Here is a 23,390-nt window from a genome sequence, read left to right as displayed (position 1 = left end):
ATGTTAGTGCATGACTAAATTGGATGAATATTATTTGAACAAGATCAGATAAAAAAAACGATTCATTTTTGCTTCAAAATGCCGAAAATATGCATTTGTTTATATAATTTGTTCTTAAAATTAACAAATGTTAATGCATGACTAAATTTGTTGAATATGATTTGAGGAAGTTCGGATCTTTTTCATGCTCATTTAGCATGGAATTATTTAAAAAAAAATATATTTCTGTTCAGTCTTAAATGAAAGCAATAACATTTCGAACCGAAGAGATGAAATTTTTGAACTGGCTAAATTTATAAATCACTTAAAAATATAATTTAAAAAGAAAAAAAAAAGTTTTTAACTAGAGATGAATTTTTGAAAAAAGTATATGAATTTTCAACAAAATTTATAAATAGATTAATTACAGATCATATGTAAAATATAAATTTAAAAGTAAAGTTCAAGTAAAGCCCACAAATAATAAGCCATATGTCACTATATAGCGTGTGATGCAGTGCCATCTAATGAAATGTATATTCTGCTTAGTGGCGGATCCAAAGGAGGTTTTTTAACCCCCTCCCCACCCCCGAAATATTTTGCTGGGTCCGCCCTTGATTCTGCTATATGAGCGGCCCGAATAAAGAAACTCTTCTCCTCCTCGTTATAATTCAGCCTTTGGATCTGGGGAACGGTTCAGATATCGAATAACGCATCTATGATACGAGAAGACGCTCGTTAGTGATGAATTCGACATTATTTCTGCCCGCAGTCCGGATCGGCGAGCTTCGCCGCGTTCGCGCGTTCACGAAGAAGCTCGCGCCTGGCAACGTCGAGTTTCCCGGTGGTCTCTCGGCCACTCAGTCTCCGTTCTCGCGAAGCTGGTGAAGCTCGCAATGAGCATCCTCGCTCGTAACGCTGAGAAAATATAAGCAGGAGAAGAGCTGGCGAGGAGCGGATTTTACGCTCTTCACGCATGTCGCTCTCAGTCCCTGATAAATTTCCACATTACGGAAGTGGTAAGTGAACCTAACTCCAGGGCTTTAGACCCGAGTCTAAATCGACCTGTGTAAAGAAAACTATCAAAGTTCGGGCACCGAAAGGCATTTCCCATCCATTTTGTGCAAATTGCTTTGGTTACCTAAATTCTTGCCGAACACAACCATTTTTGCACATTTAAATAATATAGGCCCTCGATGTCATTTTTTATCTTAAGTTGTCAAATTTTTTGCATTTCTTGAAACATGCATGAATTTATATATTTGAAAGCTTACTTCCAGATCCATCCATGACGACGGGCACTAAAGGTTTGCTAGCTGCATGTGGCATATTAACAGGGTTCGATCTTGCAGGACGAGATCCACCCGACACAGCGATTTCTACAGTTTCTGCTTCAAACAGGTTAACGGCTACCCTAAATTCGAGAAAAGGCCTTAAATTTTTGTGAATTCTTACCGAAATTTGTTTTATTAAATAAAAGTAATGTGTACCCGCTCGGTGCGTTGTACGTTTTAAAAACAAACTGTGGCCCCATCCAGAGTCTTCTATGCGGTCCTGCATGCGTTACGATTTCAACTTGGCTGAGCCATCGATCCTCGTCTGATTCAAGTTGCTGAAGATTATTTGGCAGTGGGGGAACCCCAATAAGAGAACTTGAAAGTGGGAGAGGGGGGATGATTTCAATGGAACCAGGAGAACGCAGAAGAGGCCACTGACCTTTCGCTTCCACATCCAATTCGATGGAAGTATCGTCGCAAACCTTCTCCTTCGGGACACCTGAAAGTCATTATTATAAAACTGAATTTGCTTTACTTTGTCTCATAATTAAACGTACCTTTTATAGATATTTAGATTAATTTAACTTACAAATCAACGAAATTACTATGTCGAAATTCGAGGTTTTCATGATTTACCTGCGGCTGGTTTGGGTTCCAGATCATATTGAATCATGTTTCCGTGACAAGCCATAATGAACAAGGATTCAACTGCCCTTTTTGCAGCTTGTTTTGTGGAATCTCGTTGTGCGTAAATCCAAGCTCGTGGAGGTGCAAAACAGGCGCAAATTTTCAAAGATAAAGTTACGCTTTCATCTGAGAGAAGTCTCTGCCTTGGTTGCTTTCTGCCACTGAAAATTTTACGTGAAAAATGAAATTACATGCATTTAAACTTTTATTTGACTTTCAACTTTAGATTAAAAACAGAAATAGAACAATTTAATTCTTAAAAAAATAGAAAAATAAAAATCTCACAAGTTATTTAATTTCATAAAAATTTCAGGTGTAGTAACGAATTGTAAAGCAACTAATGTACGCCACCGTGGCGTCTATACTCTTCGAATTACTAAATTGACTTGTCTAAATTACAAGGTTGTATTTCGCACTTTCGAGAATCCGCATAAAATGAAACTTAAATATGTATAGACGGAATTTCACCAGTTCCACATAGCCAGCATATAGATCTACCAAGAATGGAAATCCTGATTCTGCCAGTATTTTTCTGGACACTTATCTAATGTGATAGATGCTTTGACCTTAATCGAAGTAATTGGCTATTTAGAATAAAATAACTTAATAATGTTTTTTACTTTTATAATTTTGGTTGTTGAAATAAACTCACCTTGGCTGTGGTTGATTATTAACGTGGTTAAGCGACGAAGGCTGACGAATTTGTGCCAAAGGATGCAGAATCGTAGGATGGGGATAAGGTGGAAGTCTAGGATTCGTGTACGGATATACAGAAAGAGGTAGTTCAGCATGCGAAACTGGAGAATGAGACCTGGTTCCATCGTCAGTTAAACCGGCACTTCGATGAAATCTCGAAAGTCTATTAACTACGTGAGGCGTTGAGTGAGTTCGAACGCCAACGGGACCGCCGTAAGGAGCCACCGGAAAGACATGTGTAGTACCGCGAACTGTTGAAATCGCTGCCCAACGTGTGTCACTTGAAAATGTCATATCCTGGAAGAAACAGAATTATATTAAATCTATCCATCTGCTGTTCATTGTAAAATGCAGCTTACTAGAATCCACTCCCTGATTATAGACTATGTCTATTTCTAGATCTAATTCCCAAAATGCCTAGAAAATATGTACTTGAACTTTCGCCGTGGTGTCGCCACGATGCAGGACATAGAGATGATGCACTGCAGCGAGAGAAGGACCACTAGGGTGGGGTTGTATCCTAAAAACGTGAAAGTCGTGTCCTCTTTTGTCAGCGGTCATCAATAATGCTCCAGTCATATCGAATGTCATGGCGACGATAGCGTCATTGTGGGCAGTGAAATGAGCAACAAACGTCTCTAACATCTCGTCCAAATCTTTCTCGTCTTTTGCTGTTTGAAGATCAAGTATTGTCACTACACCCGGTTGTATCACATCATTTTCCACATTATTGCAGACCGTCGGTGAAACCGAACTCCCCGTTAAGCTAGATGCAACGGTTTCTCCCAAACCTCGAAGACCTTTTCCAAGGGATTTCGCTGCATAAAGAACCGTCGCCGTGTAACTTTGAACACCTTCACCTTCGCTACCGCCGCTGCTTCGTCTGGCAGGTATTAACTTCTTCTCACTGAAATAAAACATTCTCTTGAGCATACATTTCTTTTGACTTACGAAAATAGGGTTAGTGTGCGTTTCTCTCATTTTATCTTTATTTTATTACAATCAAACCTGGATTATTGTCAATTTTGGGACTGACGGCATCATACAATCTAGAGTCTCTGAACGTAAAAGTCAGGGGCGTATGAACCGTTTCCGGTGAATTTTACTGCGTGGTAAAAAATAATTTAAAAATTGCTTTTTCTAATACGAAGACAAATGAAAAGAAAATACTTAATGGAAATGAAGAAGATAATTTGCTGTTACACGTTGAACTAATGTATTTTTCCTGCTTACGTACTTAAAACGTTTGCTTGAGTAGCTCGTTTAAAAAAATGAACTTTCTCTTGAATAATCGGTCCCGATAATGAATCGGCTTTGTCTTTCGCCTGCTTAAAACCATTCGAACACAGCAGTATTCAAAAACCATGACTATTTTTATCAAAAGACTGTACGTCAAAACTTCAAGTGAGAAGGTCGCACTACTGCGTAATCGTAAAATACATGCGACGCAGTTTCTTAACAAGACATACGAAAAAGTTACATATTTCACAGAAGATGGCTTACTTTGACCAATATTAGATTAACTGTCTACGAAAAAAAACAGCTTTCGCCATTCTAAAATCAACACTTGGCAGTTGGAGGTTGGGACTTCGATACTTCTTTGTTTTCTCTGTCGAATCGGAGAGCCTATTGGCTGGCTCCGAGAGCGCCATCAATTCAGAAGAAATTTAAATTTCAATTAAATATTAACAAGAAATAGTATTGTAAATAATTATTTTTGAATCGTAGTATAACATTTCTCATTAAAATGAATCGATATTGACTGCTCAGTAGGCATCGGGAACCCGCTTCTGCTCGATGTGAGGTCGCAATCTTGCTTATTCGCGTATTCCACCCGCTTCGAGTGAACTGTCGGAACGTGATAACGCAGTTACAGAGGTTAGCCAAAAGGACACGGCGCGCAGTGGGGAAAAAGCACTTTTTTTGGATAAAAATCAGCCGTCTCCTCAATTTTCAACGGATCAGACCTTTTTTTTTAATACTCATGAAGAATCGTACTTTAACGTAGAGGTGCACTTTTTTTGAATTTGTTATTTAACTTAAAATTTGGAATTGGTTATATTTGCGATATTTACTTAGCCCCATTCATCGATATTTCTTCACGAAGGTGTAGAATTAGTTTAGTTACTTTTTTGAATAAAAATGTGACTTGCAGATAAATATCCCGTATTTTGTTAATTGTTATAAACAAATTAATAGATATAACTGTTAACTGCTGCGTTTTCGGATTTCGAATGTATTACCAGGGTGTCTAGCAAAATTCAATTCACGAATTTCCAGATATCTCGGATCAAAAATAACGTTTTTCCCGGTTGTTTTGTGATGTGTTCAGCTATTTCAGAAGCGGGTTCGATGGATAAGAGAAAGGTTTTAAAGAATTACTGAGAGGAAAAAATATTACAGAAAATAGTTTGAAATAAACAATCACATGTATTACAAAAATAAGATATTTATTACTTTTCAACTAAAATATAAAACCAGAAAAGATCAACGTTTAGCAGGGCACCCAGTATTTCTCTTCTACGATACTCGTTTTAATTACGGAATTTTGCTTATCGCATTCGTAAAAATAAAAGATGAATTTTTATAATAAACATTTAAAAATGTAACACTGCATATTAAAAATATATTATTTCCTCTATCTATAGCATCTATCTCAATCATAAGTAACTCCAACGAGTTGATTTATGCGCTCATCATAATAGGCCGCCTGATCACTTTCCACTAAAAGTTTAGATTTTTTGGTCTGGATTTCTTGCAAATCCTTTGCAGCCTTTCTTTTAGCTTCTTTTCGTTCGTTTTCTCCCTTCAGTTCTTCCGCTTTTCTGAGTAAATCCTCCTTGTAAAACGCATATGCGTTTCGAACTGCATGTATCATCGTTTTATCTACGATAAAAGATTTCAAATCAGGCACGGAATCATGTACCAGACGTTGAGCAATTATGACTTTTTTCTTGGAGATTTTCAACTAGGCACTCTTCGTTAATTGAAAAGCCTCTTTCTAGTGCTGCGTTTTCATGACAAAGAATCAGGACCATTTTCACAAAACAGAAAAGATCTGAAGGCGGAGAGCATGTTTTTAACGTATTAAACCAAAATCTATCCAAACGGCACTCACTTCGTCGGTAAGGACATCCAAGGTTTTGGTTAGTCTTCGGTGAGCGGTATTGGGATGATCGTAAATCATAGTTGGATTTAAGCAAGAAATATATTCTGTTAGTTTGTGATTGAGCGGAGATCTTTCTTGCATTTTTCTGAGGACAGCAACAAGAATATTTCGGGAGTTTTGACTAAAAGTTAGGAAGTCAAGATCCTTCAAGTCTGGAGTATTCCTAAGAGCATCTCGAGTCGCAAAACCTAAATCAATCTTCTTAGCATCCAGCCGATTTTCTTTATTGCAAAGATCTAATTTCACGATGGGATTTTTTTCCAAGACTTCAGACTTGACAACCCGGACTGCAAAACTTTGGAATAACCTAGTCAAATCGCTGAAGAGAATTGGAGCCATAAGACTGTCAGTCTGGAAAGCAGTTAGAAATGGCTCTAATTCTGTTGTCAAAAAATAAAAAAACGCTAGTTTGGGTCTAAGTAGTTTATCTTTCACCGCAGAGGCTAAAGTTTGATAGTTCTTTTTCTTAAGAACAGTCAACAGTGCCTTGTGCTTCTTCATCAAATTTCTTTCTTTTTCAGTCACTTTCTCCCTCTTTTTGTTTTTTACCTGTTCTTTTTCCTTTTTCTTCATTTCTTGTTCTTTTCCAATCTTTTCCAGGAAAGTTTTTCCAGGAAATTTTAAATCTTCTACATATTCGACCATTTTCTATCCAACGCACATCACAAATATTTAGCGGAAACAGTTGAGAGCCTGTGCTTTTGGAGTAATCTTGGTGCCTGGCAGGGGAATCTCTAAAAAAGTAATAAGCAGCGCGAAATATATCCATTAAATTCCAATGAGAAGGATTCATGCCAGCCATAAATCCTCCGTGCTTAGAATGAATGCCACAACTACACAAATTCAATAATTCAGAATAATCATTGGAAGACTCCTTCAATTCTTGGCATAAATCATCGAGCATTTTAAAATTAACATTTGGGCCATCCAAACCAATTTGGATAACTTTTCCCAAGTTTTTTTCCTGTACGCCAGCTTTGAATCCTTCACGAAGGTCTACGGCCCGTGTGTGGCCTAAGAAAATCGAATCCATATATCTTGCAGTAACTCCGTTGGTCTCATCGCACGAGTACCTTATCGACAAATCCATCTGGTGACGCTGTGCAATTTTATTTAGAGATTCATCGAAGCCCACTACGAGATGAGAACAGTTGTCGATAATCGATTCCAATTTCTTCTTGAAATAAGGAGCAATACCATACACAATAGTGTATTTTACTTTATCTTTTTGCAACTACAATCTCTTTACTATTTCACTGTTTCGGTATATACTCGGACAGAGTCTCCAAGTCGCCAATGCTTCGCAGAGGAGTGTGATGAACGATAGAATAAAGACAGAGCATAATTTCATCTTTGGTTACTTCTTCTTTCTGTAGAATTAATTTCATGACAGCAGTTGATCCATGAACGTGTGGAGAGCTTTTGTATAAGTGATCTTCCGAAGAACTTTTCGAGATTTTTTCCACCCTCTATTTTTGTAACGGTGTTGAAGACGAAGGTCCTAATAGATAATATAAATTTAAATTCATAATAGGAATAAAAAAAGATGCAAAAAGTCGTTAATACTTCAGAAAATGGGAAAGATAAACTCACTGGTAGGTTCTAGAGGTGATGATAATTCAACCACAGGTGTGCAATTTGCGTCTGTAATCACAGGCTACCTAAATAATGCTGATATTGCCGGCGTTTGCTGCTAAATTCTTTGAGTCTGCAGGTGCTTCTTTCCATTGGCATGACTGACTAGTGCAGAACGGCCCATTGAGTCTATCTTGATATTTCTCATACATATCTTACAGCGAGCGTTCACTCGACTTGTTGGATCTGCCTCAACCCAAGAAAACTCTGTTTCGTACTTGGCAGCGGAATACGAAATCTGACTAATAGTATTGCGACTCATGTGAAGTTCTGTATAATTAGAGAAAAAGTTAAATGTGAATGCGTAAATTTTAATGATTAAAATTCTCCAATAATAATAGCCAATATAATTTGGTACTCTACGCAAAAAGTGTTATTTCAAAATTGATTTAAGTAGAGGTAAACTACTATGTACAAGAAATAGGAGACAACCAGTTTTTTGTTAGTAGCATAAAATCATCTAATTTTGATAATAGAGAAATTCCATCTCCAATCAACTGAAGAATTCAAGCTACTGTTGAAAATCTTGATGAAAATTTTAGTATTTGTTCTCTTGGGTGTTCAAAGAAAAACTCTAAATTAATTTTTGAAAATTCAGAAAGCTTGGAGGTATTAAAAATTGAAAACTTTGATCTTTTCTTCAAACTCTCATAACTTTAGCGAGTTTGTTGCGCTATCAAGGTTTATTATTTTTTTTCTTGAAATTATTCGTAATAAGATGCAGTTTTGGAAAAATACTTTTTGAAAGGAAAAATTCTAAAAACTTCGTGTATGTTTCGGAAACAAATTTTCAAACTGAATTTCTGAAAAATATCCACATTTTTTATTCATACTTTTTTTCTAGATAGCTCACAATGTCTTCCATAAGCCCTGTGAATTTCAGAATAGGATCTCTATAAGTTTTTGATAAATAATTAAGAACGCATGCCGTGATATGACGATCCTAGTGCAAAGAGCGCGCGAGAATTTGATTTATGAAAATAAAAAAAAATGACGTATGGACGAACTTCAGAGTTCAGGCTCTCGGGCGCTTTTTGCACTGGGATCGTCATTCCACGGCATACGTTCTCAATTATTTTTCAAAAACTAACATAGATCCCATTCTGAAATTTATCGAGCTTATAGAAGACATTGTGAGCTATCCATAAAAAAGATAGGAAAGAAAAAAGTGAATTTTATTCAGAAATCCAGATTAAAAATTTGTTTGCGAAAAATTCAAAAAGTTTTTGAAATTTTTCCTTTCAAAAAATATTTTTCCAAAACTGCATCTCATTACGCATAATTTCAATAATATAAACCTTGATATCAATAAAATCGCCAAAGTTATGAGAGTTAAAAAAAAGATCAAAATTTCGAATATCTTCCAAGCTTTTTGAATTTTAAAAAAATCATTTTAAAATTTTCCTTTGAACACTCAAGAGAATAAATACTGAAATTTTCAACAAGCTTTTCAGCAATAGCTTGAATTCTTCAGATGATTTGACATGGAATTGCACAATACATGAATTACATTTTTTTTTGAGTAGGATAATTTTTTTTCTTTTTTTCCCTATTCTTTTAGAACATAATGCAAACAAAATTCAATTTTTTAATTTACTTAATGTTTAGGTAACGTCCGTAATAATGTTTATATTTTCATTTTCTTGGGTTTATTTGAAGGTAAATATCAATATTCTGAACTTACAAATAAGACATAAAAATACAAATTTATAAAATCATAAAAGGAGTATTGGGAATAATTATAGTATATATTTTAAGAAGATGTAATGCTGTATTCTTAATTACCGGTTTTGTATCATTTTTGAAATCCCTTACTAAAGAATAAAGATTTTTCTAATTTTTACGACTTGTTTATGTTAAGTTCAAAACTCGGCAGAATAACTTCAAAAGAGAATAGTGATAATACATACCTTTTCGTTGTACAAATTAAAATTAAGTATCTCTCAGGAATAAAAATCACATTACTCAAAAAACAAGAAACAACACGTTAGCGGCTGGGCACATTCAACGCATTCAATTGTCAATAAACAGTTGAACGAGCCGAGTAATCCCGAGTTCAGTCGAGCCACGACGAACCATAAACCACAAAGAACAACGACAAACCACAATGCCTATGATAAACGATGTTCATTGACTCTGATTCGCGCCTTTTTTCAAATAGGATTAATTACGTTTTTCGAAGTTTTTATATCATATGAGAAAATATAATTCTACACAAAAAATAAGAAATATGAATTTATGCGAACAGAATTCCCGAATCTTTTCAAGAATTTCCGGCATTTTCCAGCATTTTTCAAGGTCTACAAAACTCCCGGCAAATTCCCGGGTTTCCCGGTCGCTAGACACCCTGATTACTTACATAAATTTTGTTATAAAAATGTGAAGAATCAATTTTGAATTGCGAACAAGCACCAAATAACAATTATAGTTACTATTTTAAACAAGTTTTATAAACAAATTCATGTATTTGGCATATCTATGCTTCGAAAAATTTTCTTTTCTGTGGAATCATTTATTTTCATCTAAAGAACAAGAATATTACACATTAGAGTTCCATGAAACAACATTTGTCATTGTTATAAACAATTTTTATAAACAAATTCACTTATTTGGCATATTTGTGCATTGAAAATGTTTCTTTTTTGTTGTATCATTTATTTTCATGTGAAGAACAAGAAAAGTATACATTAGATTTCCATGAAACAACATTTGTCATTGTTATAAACAATTTTTACAAACAAATTAACTGATTATAGTGTCACTCCCATTGGTTATATTGCTATAGAACTTTATTCCATAGCAATATTTAAGCTTCTCTACCAAACGTCAAGGTTGCAGCCTTGAAAGAGGTTTATTATTTTTTTTTTTACTTTTTTTATACATTTTTTTGTTTTGTTTATTTCACCTTATTCTGATCTACTTATGAGTTTATAAGATCCAAAAATTTACTCAATATAATATAGCATGAGTAGATTTGTCGCATCTTCTGATAGCTCCTTAATTTTTTTCATTTCTTTGATCCTCAAGAAAGAGATTCGCGGATCCGATGAAATCATGAGATAGTGCATAATATCTTCATTCGTTGATATTCTGTTGGACATTCTGCTGTTTCCTGATCGGGCCTTTCTGAAAACTTTATTGCCCGCCTTTTGGGCTTCTTCTGAGAACCATCCAATCGGTAATTTGAAGGATCTGATGATCTTACTTCCGCGTATGAGAACCTTATGCACAGTTGGTGGCAGTTTATACCAAAGATGCAGTTTCAAGCAAAGCTTTGCCGTATCTAAAGCATACGTTTTGAATTTTTCAAAATCGCTCATTTTACCACACGAGTGTACTTGTAGAAATTTCATGTCATCTTTTGATAAGATTCGGATCCAGACCAGTAACTTCCACTACAACTTCAGCGTGCGCAAAGAGAACTCGGGCAACATTGCCCGTATTTGTTGTTCCACTCCCTTGCTTTACTACGTCCACTTGTAATGACAATTCTGATTTCAACCATTTTTGAATCTCATTTTTTCTAGACTCCTTCAGTTGCTTTTTTTCAGGCTTTCTTGCACTGCTTTTTTAAAATCCATATTATATGCAACATGTAACAGGTATTCTAAAAAGCGAATCCAAGCATGTAATATGGACAATCCAAATTTGTAGAACTCTTTCTTACATGGACGATTCAAAATATGTTTCAAATCATTCATGAATTTTGGACTGACTCGGCAAATATTGCAGCAAGTACTTGCTCAAATGACCGATTGCCAATTTCAAGAATGCATATCCAAGTTTGTCTAACAGAGATGATCACCTCAAAGCCACGTAATTCAGCTATAAGCCTTCTCTTCTTTTTGCTTTCGATCCCATACCAATCAATTCCTGCCAGAGTTGCGCAGCTGTTAAAAATGCCCCTCAGATCTCAATAATATTCTTGTAGGCAAAACCATACAGAATTCCTCCCAGGAGAAAGAATAGTTCAAAGGATCTCTCACATTCGGATCAGTGAACACATCGCGTGTATGGCAAAATTCGTATGCCACATTCTGGCGAGGCATCCGGCAAGGTCAAAGGTTTTACAGAACTTTCGAAAATACTTCTATTTAACTTCATTTTCTACTATTTTAAAGGCCATCGGTTCCTAGCGGGTCTGGTTAGAAACGTATTTCTTTATAAACGCACGCCTTGTTGACAAAGCCTCCTCTCAATCCTTACACTAGTTCTACATGGACGCGTTTTTTGCTTGTGTATTGCGTATACGCGTGTAAATCAGTTGCGCAGAGCAGTTCTGCCAACTATGCTAGTCAGCCGCGCGGCGGAAAATATCCCTCGCCATTCTAAGATGGTTGCCAGCCAGCTGTATGTGTCAAACCAAAGATATTAGATCCTAGATACTAACTCATTAACTAATCTCATACCGTATTTAGAACCTAATATGTTTGGTCAAACTATGAAAATTATAATATATCGCACGTTTAATCATTGTGCCTGCTGTCGGGTGTAGCTAAAACTGCAATGAGACACAAAACTTCTCGTTTTGTGGTTTTTAATTTTTTGAAGTGATAGTGAAAATGATGAAAATAACTGGTGTTTTATGTGGTGTTCTTATATGCCTTTCGTATTTGCACTTGGTACATCAATACCTGCAGTTAAAAAAACGAGATCGTCGATACTGGGTGCAACTGCATTTGTGAATACGTGCGGTTGAAATATGGTGTTTACCATATCTTGTTTGTGCATTTTCACCGAAGCAATCACGAAGAGTTCTTCGAGTTTACTCGGATGACTATCCAGCAGTTTGATAAATTGCATCAAATGGTGTAACATTTGTTCGAAAATGCATTTTTTGCAAGGGCTCCTTTGCCATCAAGATTGCGATTAGCGTTAACATTACGGTATGTATATGTATAATTCACTGTGATGAAAATTGAATGTTTTTTGAGCTTTGCAAATTATGAATTATGCGATTTGAATAATGTTTTATCTTTAAGGGGATTATTGCAAATTTTATATTTCTAAGTCTCTTCACTTATAATCGTTCATTTGGTAAGTAGCAAATATTAAAATTCAGTCTTATTGCAAACAGTTTCAAACTTTCAACTGTAATGAGTAGTACAAGTTTTTGTAAACTCAGAATTCCTTTCTTCTACATTTTTTTGACAACTTTGAATAAACATTTATGCAGAGAAACTATTGTCTGACATGATACAATCAACCTTGGTAATTTTACCTTATAATCGTATAAAGTAATTTTTTCATGCTACTTGCGTGCAACCTATGAATACTTTTTTTTTTAATTTTGCATATTTTCAGTTTCTTAGCTCACAACTCTGACGGCTTGGTTTTTTTCGAGTAGGAAGATCAACTGTGCATAAGGTTGTACACGAAGTTTGTGTAATTATCTGGGAAATTTTTTCACCAGTGCACCTTTAAAGAAAAACTCTCGAAGAATGGCAACAGATTGCAGAAGAATATGCACTCATCTGGAATGTTCCTCATTGCCTAGGAGCGATTGATGGGAAACATATTCGTCTTGTGAAGCCTTCCAGATATGGTAGTGCTTTTTTTAATTATAAGCATTTTTTAGCTTCGTATTGATGGCAGCTTGCAATGCTCATTATCGTTTCACATTTGTGGACGTTGGTAATTTTGGTAAGTTTAGCTGCATATTTTTGAGGCTTGCAAATTTAGAACATCTGTAATTACTAGCTTAAGCATATTTGTTTCGCAATCTTTTAATCTTTAAAAGTGTAAGTCTTAATAACTTCTTTATTTGCTAATATTACTTAGGTTCTCAAAAAAAGTGTGACTATTATTGAATCTTCGGAAGATATAGCACCTAATAGAAAAAGTTACATTGAAGATTAAAATAATGCAAGTACATTGTCACGTAAGAAAATAGAATTTTTTAAACAGGTTCGTTGAACGATACCAGCATATTTGCAAATTCCTCATTTGGCAATTTGATGGCAATGAATAGATTACCCATACCTCCAGTAGAACCACTGCCGAATAGCAAATTGAATGTAGCATACTTTTTCCTCGTTGACGAAGGACTCGGCAATGATTGTCATACTGTTAGGCCTTTCTCGAGACGAATGAATCTTACTGATCTTGAAACGATATTCAACTATAGGTATTTTTCAAGCTAGAAACTCACAAGTTCTTTTGCATATTTATTAGATATATCTGCTTGCGATAGAAAACAAATAATTTTGAAGATTTAATTGCAAGACTAGTACTTAGACCACAATGTCCATGTTTTGACAGGTTTTACTGTGAGTGATGTAACTATTTTACTACTATTTTTAAAAAAATACCACTAATGCTACCATTTTCTCGTAGAAAGTATTTTCTACGTCCAACTCTAAATTCCTGTCAACAGAAGGTACGCAGGGAAAAGTTTAGTTAACGGAATAGAGGAAAATGGTAATCTAGTTCATAGAAACTGAAAACAGTAAGTCCAAGATGTCCATGTGCAGCCCAATGTCCCTGATATCGAAAGAGTCAGAGAAGCAACTTTTTAAAGAGAAAGGTTATCTCAGTAATTTATGACCAAGAAAGGTTCGGTACTTTCCCTATAGCAACATATCACTTACTAAGCAAGGAAGAGCATATTTATTATTTATCATTGTATCCGCATGGTATAATTATAATAAACTGACACAAATTAAAACGGAGTTTTTAATTATCCATTATTCTTGATATATTTAAATACCTATTTTATGTAATGGACAATTATTGTTAGAAACTTAAAGAAGAATTTTATGTTACGCATTACTTTTTTTAAAAAATTATTTTGAAAATGAAAAACCATATTTCAAACTTGACATTTTTTTTCGTCTAACTGTAAGAATTAATAATTCATTATATTTCCTCCGTAATCAGCTTCGAAATTTACGATAAAAAGGGAAGTTGCTTCTCATCCGGAACTTTGCAGAAATCTTTAACAATTTCAATTGTTAAGCCGCAAATATTTTCTACGGCTCGTTCTGGCCTACGTTCCTGCCTTGGAATGTTTTCTTTGTCCAAGATTTCTGTTTCGTTTATTGCCCAATCTGCAATGGCTTTGCTTGCCATTATAATTGCTGTTCTCTCGTTATTAGTTTTCTTTCTACAATTTTTTCCCGCGGAGGCATGATCAAAATTCTACCTAGCATATTCTAATTGTTTTCTTGCTGTTTCGCGACGAGCTGGTAATGGAGAAGGTTTAGACGATTCTGTTAAAAATGGCAACCACAAATTTTCTGTTTGCTTTGAACCGGCCGCCTCACCTGAGGTTTGATTTCTAGGTAATTGATTAACGGGTTTCGATGCTTTAGGTGCTATTATCTTTTCTAAGAATTTGATAAAGACACGGGTTCACACTCAACTTTATTGGCGAATCAACGCCTGTACTACTTGCAGACAAGGATGTCATTTCTAGTAGCATATAGTCACCATTATTTTCCTTTTCTAGTGCGGAAGCTTCTCTTGAAAGACCGTCATTGTCGTCTCCATTCCTCAGTTCTTACCCTAAAGAAATTGGATTCACAATAATGCCAGAGGTAGATGGATCATGTTTCATTTGTAAATTTGGAAGCACTGTCTGTTGCACATCGGATATCGCAAACTGTTTTTCACACTTCGACGTGGATGTTGTGGTTACTTATTCCTTAGAAGTTGTTTGTATCTTCGACATATTTAAGTCAAGTGGTTCTTTAGTAATATTTTACAAAATATTAATCTCTGATACATTTTCATGAGAAAAAAACCCAGGCCGCATCTCGTCATTCTCGAATATTGTACTAAGTTGTTGGTATTCTGATTAACCCTGTGTGACAATTCTTTCACAAGTACCATCTAAAAATAAAAAACGATTTTTGTCATTTAGCGTTAAACCAGTTTCACGTATAAAAATTTGTGAGTACACGTGAAAAAACTACCTGGGAGAACATAATATTTATGAATTTGTCTTTCTCCCTCGTAATTCCCGTCCACTTCAGAAGTCATGTCACTATCTAAATCAGTTGTACCTGACTCCAACCTGTAAAAAAATTGAAGCTGAGCGCTTTTTACTATTTGTAGCAAAACACTAACTGTTTAAAAGTATATACTGACTTCTTACGTTGAAGGTAAGGATTCAGAATACTGATATACTGAAAATAGCTTTTCTTTGGCAATGCTATCTTTTTCGAGTTTGGGAGAAGAGATTTTTTGTAACGGCTGTACGTGTCCCTCAAATATTTTATTCTCTTTTTTGCATCATTGCCTAAAAATGAAATGTACCTTTTATTTTTATTTTATAAAATTCCTATAGGCAATGAGGATTTGAAGGGTGCATTACGTGTTACATATTGTGTTTCTAATTTGGCTTAACACCCTAAAATATATACTTGACATTTTATAAATATATTTATATCTTATTTATTTATTTTTAAATTAACTTAAATTCTATATGATGATGCAGACAATGTTAAAATTAAATATTAAGCCTTGAGAAGTTATTGCACTCAAACCAAGAAATTTTTATACCCCCTTCTACGATGCGTCAAGAAAGTTGTCTGTGGAAAAATCAGTCTACAAACTTATTTAACATATGCACTGTGGGGCTATTTTCGCCGGTAAAAACATGGTTTTTGCAACGTGATAAAGTGAAATGACTCATTCCTAAACTTTAAGGGGGCTTTATAATGTATTTTCTATATTTCATGAATTTAATTAAAAAACAGTTTTTATACATAATTTTCTTAAATTTATTACAAATCAATTCATCAATCACTGCTAATCGCCATGAATCCATTTTAATCTACTTATTTGTTTATATTAAATGCAATACATTGATAATCAATTCCTAAGTGATTAGACAACTTTTCTGGATAGTTGCTTTAATGATTTCAGGTGTTTTGGATGAAATTTAAGTATTTTTCAAAAACCGGTACTCTTCTAAAGAAAATTTTTTTATTTTTGTTATTAAGGGCATGTGATACTTACAGTTTCCCCGGCTTTTTTCCACAAAAATGAAAATTTTTAAAAACTGAATTCGGAGATGCTGTAAAATATCATAACTGACGTCCCCGGACTCTTTTTTGAGGGATAATAACAAAAAAAATTATTGAGCTAAATAAAAATTATATGCATTATTTTGAGGTTACGTCGTTTTTCATCTCTGCCTTTCCGATAATCTGAAAATTATGTATGAAATAAACTTTTTTGATTGCCTGCAAACAAGGTTAGTTCTGGGAGATTAGTTACTATGTTTGTTTGTAAGCCCTAAGTTTTCGGCCAAAAATATTGTTTAGTTTGGATGTAACGCTCGATTGAATTGTAACACACATAATCTCGAAATAGACACGCACGATGTTAGCAATGTCAACAATTTTTTGATTTAAAAAACACAAACAAAGTGTGTGGGGACGTCCGTTAGCATGTTTGCTATCATTTCCCAGATTTTGAGGGCAAAATATTTCTTATCCTAGGAAAAAAGCCGGGGGAATCTAAAACTGAAAAAATCGATACTATTTCCTAAGCGCTATGCAAATGAATCACATTTTGCTCAATTAAAACGTTTATGAATTAACCTACAAAAAAAGTGTGTGGGGACATCCGTTAGCATGTTCGCTATCATTTCCCAAATTTTTAAGACAAAATATTTATTATCCTAGAAAAAAAATCGGGGGAACCTAAAACTGGTTAAATCGACAATTTTTTAAGTATCACATGCCCTTAAGTAAAAGAAATAAATAAATAAACTTTTTTTCAAAATCGACCTCGACCAATATTAGCAATATATGTATTAGCTTTAATTGGAAAAATATAAAATTGGATTAAAACTGTGGCCTGTAGACTGATTTGTCACGAGAAACCTTTTTTGCGTCCCCCTCTCCCTGGGGCGGCTGTTCAATTGTGACAGGTAGTCTCTCCTTTTCTGAAAGTAAGAAATTATTCCTATTTTTCTCAATACACATAAAGTAGTATTCTAACTTGCAAACGAATTTTTCTAACAATTTCCTATACTCACTATATTCTCCCTGCATTCTGTTCTGTTATTGTATCCTACAAAATCATGCGAAATTGGAAAACAAATCCTCTTTTAAAAGGTTCCTTATGGGAAGGATAAAAAAACAAAATTGGCTTACCTGTAAAAATTACGCAAGTAGGATCAGTTTAAGATTTGCTCTCAGTTGCACATCGTGTTACTTCATTAGCGATTTCCGTCCAAACCTGATTCCTATCAGAGTATTTCACTGTCTGTTTATTGCATAAAAAAGGTATCTTTTTAACACACAAAATCAGAACACTGTTCAAATCACAAGTCGTACTGTCAGTCTCCAAATTTTCGAATGTATCGATAATTTGGTTACAGAAGACAACGCTAGGAAAGTTCAAAATAATGCCGGTCGTTCCTTTTGTTGGATGCGTTTGATGCGTCACACCGTCACAGTAGCGTAGATCTAGTGCGCAGTCTTGCTTTCTCCCACCAACATAACGCAAAAATCCTTCACAGTCGCGCGTTCAGCTCACCAGCGTAGTGCACATGTTGTGCGCAGTCGCGCGTTTTCAATATGTACGCTGAAAACGCAGAGCAACACTGTCTGGGCCCCACTGCGAGAAACAAGCGTCTACGTCGACCGTTTCTGCAGGGCTTTTTCCGTCCGCGCGTGCGCAATGAATTCGCTCACTTGCTTCTTCCAGCCTTCCAGGCAACAGTTAGGTGAAATGAAAAAAGGAGGTTCAAAATAACTTTTAAAAGGCAAATCTTAACCGATTTTTGATATTTTTTTAGATTCATTGAGCAATACATTTCGAAGAGTTTTCTTAGGCTGATTTTTAAATTTTTGTATCGTTTGAACTTTTATGTTAATGCAAAGAGTAAAAAAAGTTGATTCTTTTGTTTTGCTTCCTTATATCTTCGTGAACATTCTTTTTCTATGATCAGCATCGCTAGATTTTATGCACGGGGAAAGTTGAAAGCAAAGGAAAATATTGCATTTTTAAGTTAATTGTATTAAGCAAATTAACTTAATAACTGGCTTGAATGATGAATTTTTCGTTTAAAAACTAAATTTTTTCGATAATGTTACTTTCTTTTAACGAAAAAATAATACTTTATTATGAGAATTTACTATCCGACGTTTTGTAATATTTTTATAAACAAATAACATATACAAATGCACAGTGTGGGCATTTAAAGGCAGACAGACATTTTTTTCTTTATTCCCCTTAAATCATGTTGCCCGTGATGTATAATGATAGAAAATTAGCATGCGATATTTTTTGTCAATTTCATAAACAAATTATATAAGCAAATGTCCAGTGTGGAAATTTGAAGGCAGGAAGAAATCGTATTTCTCTTCATTCTCATTACATCAATTCGCCAGTGATTTAATTCTAATAATTATAAATTAAGTGCCTTATTAATATTCATATTATAGAATACACTTTATATTCTACAATATAATATTGGTATGATTATTATTGTATATTGTCAGGTAAAACTGAATAAAATTTAAATGGTTTCAAAGGTAGCTTTTTTTAGTGCATTTTATTAAAGTATAAAGCATTACATAATTTTCTAGAAACAGGCAAATTTAAATTAATTTGGTTAATATTGCAGTTCAAATATGAAATATGAACAATTTATTGTCTTTATTTGTAACTAAAATGAAAAAAAAAGCTGTTCATAATATCTAGAATACCATCTACAATATATTTTTTATAAAATCAACTCAAAATAAGAACTTTTGTGCAATTGCATGTGACTCTTATCGAATTTTATTAGAAACTTCATCCAAATTTACAAAATTTATTTAAGGATTATATTTCCACATTGTGCAAAAGACTGAAGGCAATGTCATCAGCCTCTTGGGCGTCGGTAGCAGAAAGAGTAAGTTTTTCTTTTTCTTGACGCTCGTCTTTTTTGTTTAATACAGCGTTCTATGATGATGTATTGTTTTATTGCAGGGAACTGAAAGGTTAGCAGGTTTGAGATTCTCCCCTTCAAAACTTCGAAGAGCGCAAATAATTTTTTTTCTGCCCGTCTCCTCCGTGAGTTTTTAAATGACTTTTAAGATTTTCTTAAATGTACAAAACGTTTATCACATAAATCACATGTATGCTGTGATGATACGATGTTATCAAATGCATCTGAAATAACATAAACCTATTACTAAATAATAAGTTTACAATGGCGTGACAGATGACGCGCAAATAATTTTGGCTCTGATACCTCTTCAGTGTAAATTTTGAAATGAGATTATCAATTTTATTTGCAGAAACATACACCTGCTATTTGATTATAATTGTAAAGGCCAGGGCATAACGTATTAAGAGAAATACGATTTCTTCCTGCCTTTAAATTTCCACACTGGACATTTGCTTATATAATTTGTTTATAAAATTGTCAAAAACTATCACATGCTAATTTTCTATCATTATACATCACGGGCAACATTCTTTAAGGGGAATAAAGAGAAAAACGATTTCTTTCTGCCTTTAAATGTCCACACTGGGCATTTGTTTATGTTATTTGTTTATAAAAATATTACAAAACATCGGATGATAAATTCTCATAATAAAGCATTATTTTTTCGATAAAAGCAAGAAATATTATCGGAAAAATTTAGTTTTCAAACAAAAAATTCAAAATTTAGGCCATTTATTAAGTTAATTTGCTTATAACAATTAACTTATAAATGTAATATTTTCTTTTGCGTTCAACTTTACCCGTGCATAAAGTCTAGCGATGCTGATCATAGAAAAAAATGTTCATGAAGATATAAGGAAGCAAAACAAAACAATTAACTTTTTTTACTCTTTGCATTAACATAAAAGTTCAAACGAAACAAAAATGAAAAATCAGCCTAAAAAACCTCTTTAAAATGTATTTCTCAATTTATCTAAAAAAAAAATATCCAAAATCGGTTGAGACTTGCCCTTTAAAAGTTATTTTGAACCTCCTTTTTCATTTCACCTAACTGTTGCCTGGAAGGCTGGAAGAAGCAAGTGAACGAATTCATTACGCACGCGCGGACGGAAAAAGCCCTGCAAAAACGATCGACGTAGACGCTTGTCTGCGAGAATGTGACGTAGTTAGAAAAGGATAGCGCATATGTTCTGCGCAATAGAGCGTTTTCAATAGGTACGCTGAAAACGGAGAGCAACACACTGTCTCCTGACGTCACTACGATCCCACTGCGAAAATGTGACGTACATAGAGAAGGAACAAGATAAATTTGTTACGTCACATTCCCCTTTTTTATGATGTTACGCTGTTCGGTGGGTCCATGTATTCGTATGTAGATACTACCGATACTCTTCAAAGCAAAGGAGGCCCACTTTCTCAATTTTCATAATGTTTGTTAACCATTGTTGCAAAAAATAGGACGAGCTAGAATATTAATGCGATGGCTGATAGGATTGATGGTGACAGCAAAAGAGATAACATCGTCGATGAGGAAAATCAAGAAAATGAAGTTGATTTAACGCAGGAATTAATAAAGTGCGTGCAATCTTTTCCGTGTCTGTACGACAGATCTAGTGATGAATCACAATTCCTTAAACATATTGCATTCAAATTTTTATCTCAGAATTAAATTCTTCACTTTACTCAATAAATATTATAATTAACTCTGCGTGTGTACCCTATATTTTTCGAGGCACGGTGTGTACACTGTATCTTTTAGGGAACAGGCGGAAATCTGAAAAATATACAGTGATACTTCTCGAAGTGTGTGCTTCATGTCTCAGGAGTTGCCATATTCAAAAGTTTTAAAAGATTATTAATAAAAATTGAAATATAGTAAAAAATGTGGGAGTTCTACAATTAAAGTTGCAGAATCTCTCGAGGACAAAATATGTTGTTTTTTAGAGGAAATTAGGCGATACGTATTCTTGCGATTTGTAAAAAAAAATTAAAGAGTTATGAGAATTTGAATTTTTTGCTTTGTTTGAAAAAACCCTAAATTTTGTCTTTAAACTTATATAACTTTTTACATAATTGAGGTTATTTAGATTTCTTTTCAAATTTGTACTATAGTTGAATTTTTACTATCATGAGGAAAATACCTTGTGAGTTTTATGCGGGATAAATAACTTTGTGATCAGGAGATTTTTTTTCATAAAATCAAATTCTCGCATTTTTCTTGCACCATTTTCGAGAAAAATACAAAAATTCAATTTTCACGAGCAAAAGAAATTCTCTTAATCTCAAGAATATCTTTATCGGATGCTAAAACTTTCGTGACTGAAGTGCAAATGTACATTCCTGCTGCTAAACTAATGTTACTTTCTACACTAGATTTAACAAATTTTCGTCCATCCCGGGTATACAAAAATGTAACATGTGGAAGATGGAGATTGATAAAGGTGATATCTTAAATTATCTACAAGAAGTATTTATTTAAATTTTTTTTTAGTTTTCTCTAAACAAACATATGGTATATTTTTCTTAAATATAGAACAAAATCAGTGGGTAGTTCCATAAGCCAATAGTGAAGAGAATTTTTTGCTTATGAAAATGGAATTTTTTTATTTTTCTAGAAAATGGCGCAAGAAAAATGCGAGAATTTGATTTTACGAAAAAAAGTCTCCTGGCCACAAAGTTATTTAGCAACTTCAAGTGTAGGACCTGCCTTTTTTTAATGGGTACGATGATATTTATCAAGTCAAATGAATAAATCAAATTTGAAAGTTACAACTTTGTTCGAATTCTCTAATTTTAAATATTAATAATTTAAAATTATCTTCTTTACCAAATTTGAACTTAGCCTTGTGAGTTTTTATTCTATTTTAAATTTCTGTAACTTAGCTCAATAAGTCTTTCATTTTGAAATTGAAAATAATATCTATAGTGCTTCCAAGTCAGACATATTACTATTTTAGTTCAATGACCGCATTCATTATCTAATCTTTAATAAAGCTTTCGGATTTGGACTAACCTGATATTATATGTCTCACCTAATTTGATATTATAGGTCTCTCTTTCCCAGATGAACATCTTCAAAAAATATGCAACGTTTTAAAAACAACATTCAAAGCAGAAGAAAATAAGAGGAAAACGAGATTTCCTGCCTGATCAGGATTACCAGAGGACGAAGATTCTCCATGACCATATTACCCAGACATGCTATTCATCCTAAGATGTAATGGGCACAGACCGTGAGTTTAGAGCGATGTGCAGTTGTGTACTTGAACATTTAAATACTCTAAATTTTTTTAAATCGAATAAATGCATCGTGCCCAGAGAAGGATTAAAAGAAGTCGAGGGCCAGGGTTTAAAACACTTTTGAGGCCTTCCTCCGTTTGAAAAATGATATGAAATCATGTGATACATAAAAACAAATTTTTTTATACTTTTATTACTTTATTTAACCTAAGGTTACTTAACGCTATTTTTAACTCGAAGGTACCGCTTTTTGATAAATGTTTCGATATTTTCAGTTCTTTTCCTTTTTAAACAAAGGTCATCCTTTCTTTTTACTATTTTCAAAATTTAATTTTCAATTTTGGGATCTATTATTTGACATAAATAAACTGTTTACATTTAAGATTGCACTAATCTAACATTTGCAATTTGATCAATTCGATTATTATTATTATTATTATTATTATTATTATTATTATTATTATTACACCATTAAGCCATTTCCCTTTCGAGGTAGGCGTGACTCACTCGGTAGGGGAAAGGAGTAGTGTGTGAAAGGGATAGAGATTTTTCAGATTGATCCAGAATTCTCGTGATATTTAAGTAAATAACACGTTCGTTCCGCAACACTGCTCCGACCCAGGTTGCTGATCAATCTCTCTAGCAATCACCCCAAGCGAAGAACCTCACGAAGTCGTTATGTAAGGTTCCCCACTTGTATCCATTTGTCGCCAAGGTCTTTCTTTCAGGCGTCATTCACTCTACTGACACTCTTTTTATTAACTATTTGCCGCCATACTTTCCTGTCCTGGCATACTTCTCTAGCTTCTTT

At 34.1% G+C, this 23,390-nt stretch overlaps 1 protein-coding gene across 1 annotated transcript in view; it reads right to left on the bottom strand.

The window, feature by feature from the left end:
* The window catches only part of LOC117172516, an 84,403-nt gene that overhangs the window by 15,789 nt on the left and 45,224 nt on the right, over nt 1–23,390 (bottom strand). The window contains exons 4-8 of the mRNA XM_033360535.1: nt 3,072–3,546; nt 2,596–2,936; nt 1,893–2,104; nt 1,470–1,755; nt 1,254–1,393 (exon numbers count right to left, since the gene is read on the bottom strand). Coding sequence (XP_033216426.1) covers nt 1,254–1,393; nt 1,470–1,755; nt 1,893–2,104; nt 2,596–2,936; nt 3,072–3,546 — 1,454 coding nt within the window. The remainder of the gene's footprint in view (nt 1–1,253; nt 1,394–1,469; nt 1,756–1,892; nt 2,105–2,595; nt 2,937–3,071; nt 3,547–23,390) is intronic.

This window comes from Belonocnema kinseyi, chromosome 5 (assembly GCF_010883055.1).
Source record: "Belonocnema kinseyi isolate 2016_QV_RU_SX_M_011 chromosome 5, B_treatae_v1, whole genome shotgun sequence".
In the NCBI taxonomy this organism is placed as follows: domain Eukaryota; kingdom Metazoa; phylum Arthropoda; class Insecta; order Hymenoptera; family Cynipidae; genus Belonocnema; species Belonocnema kinseyi.
The sequence above is the reverse complement of the archived record's forward strand: the minus strand, read 5'-3'. Positions and strand labels throughout refer to the sequence as shown.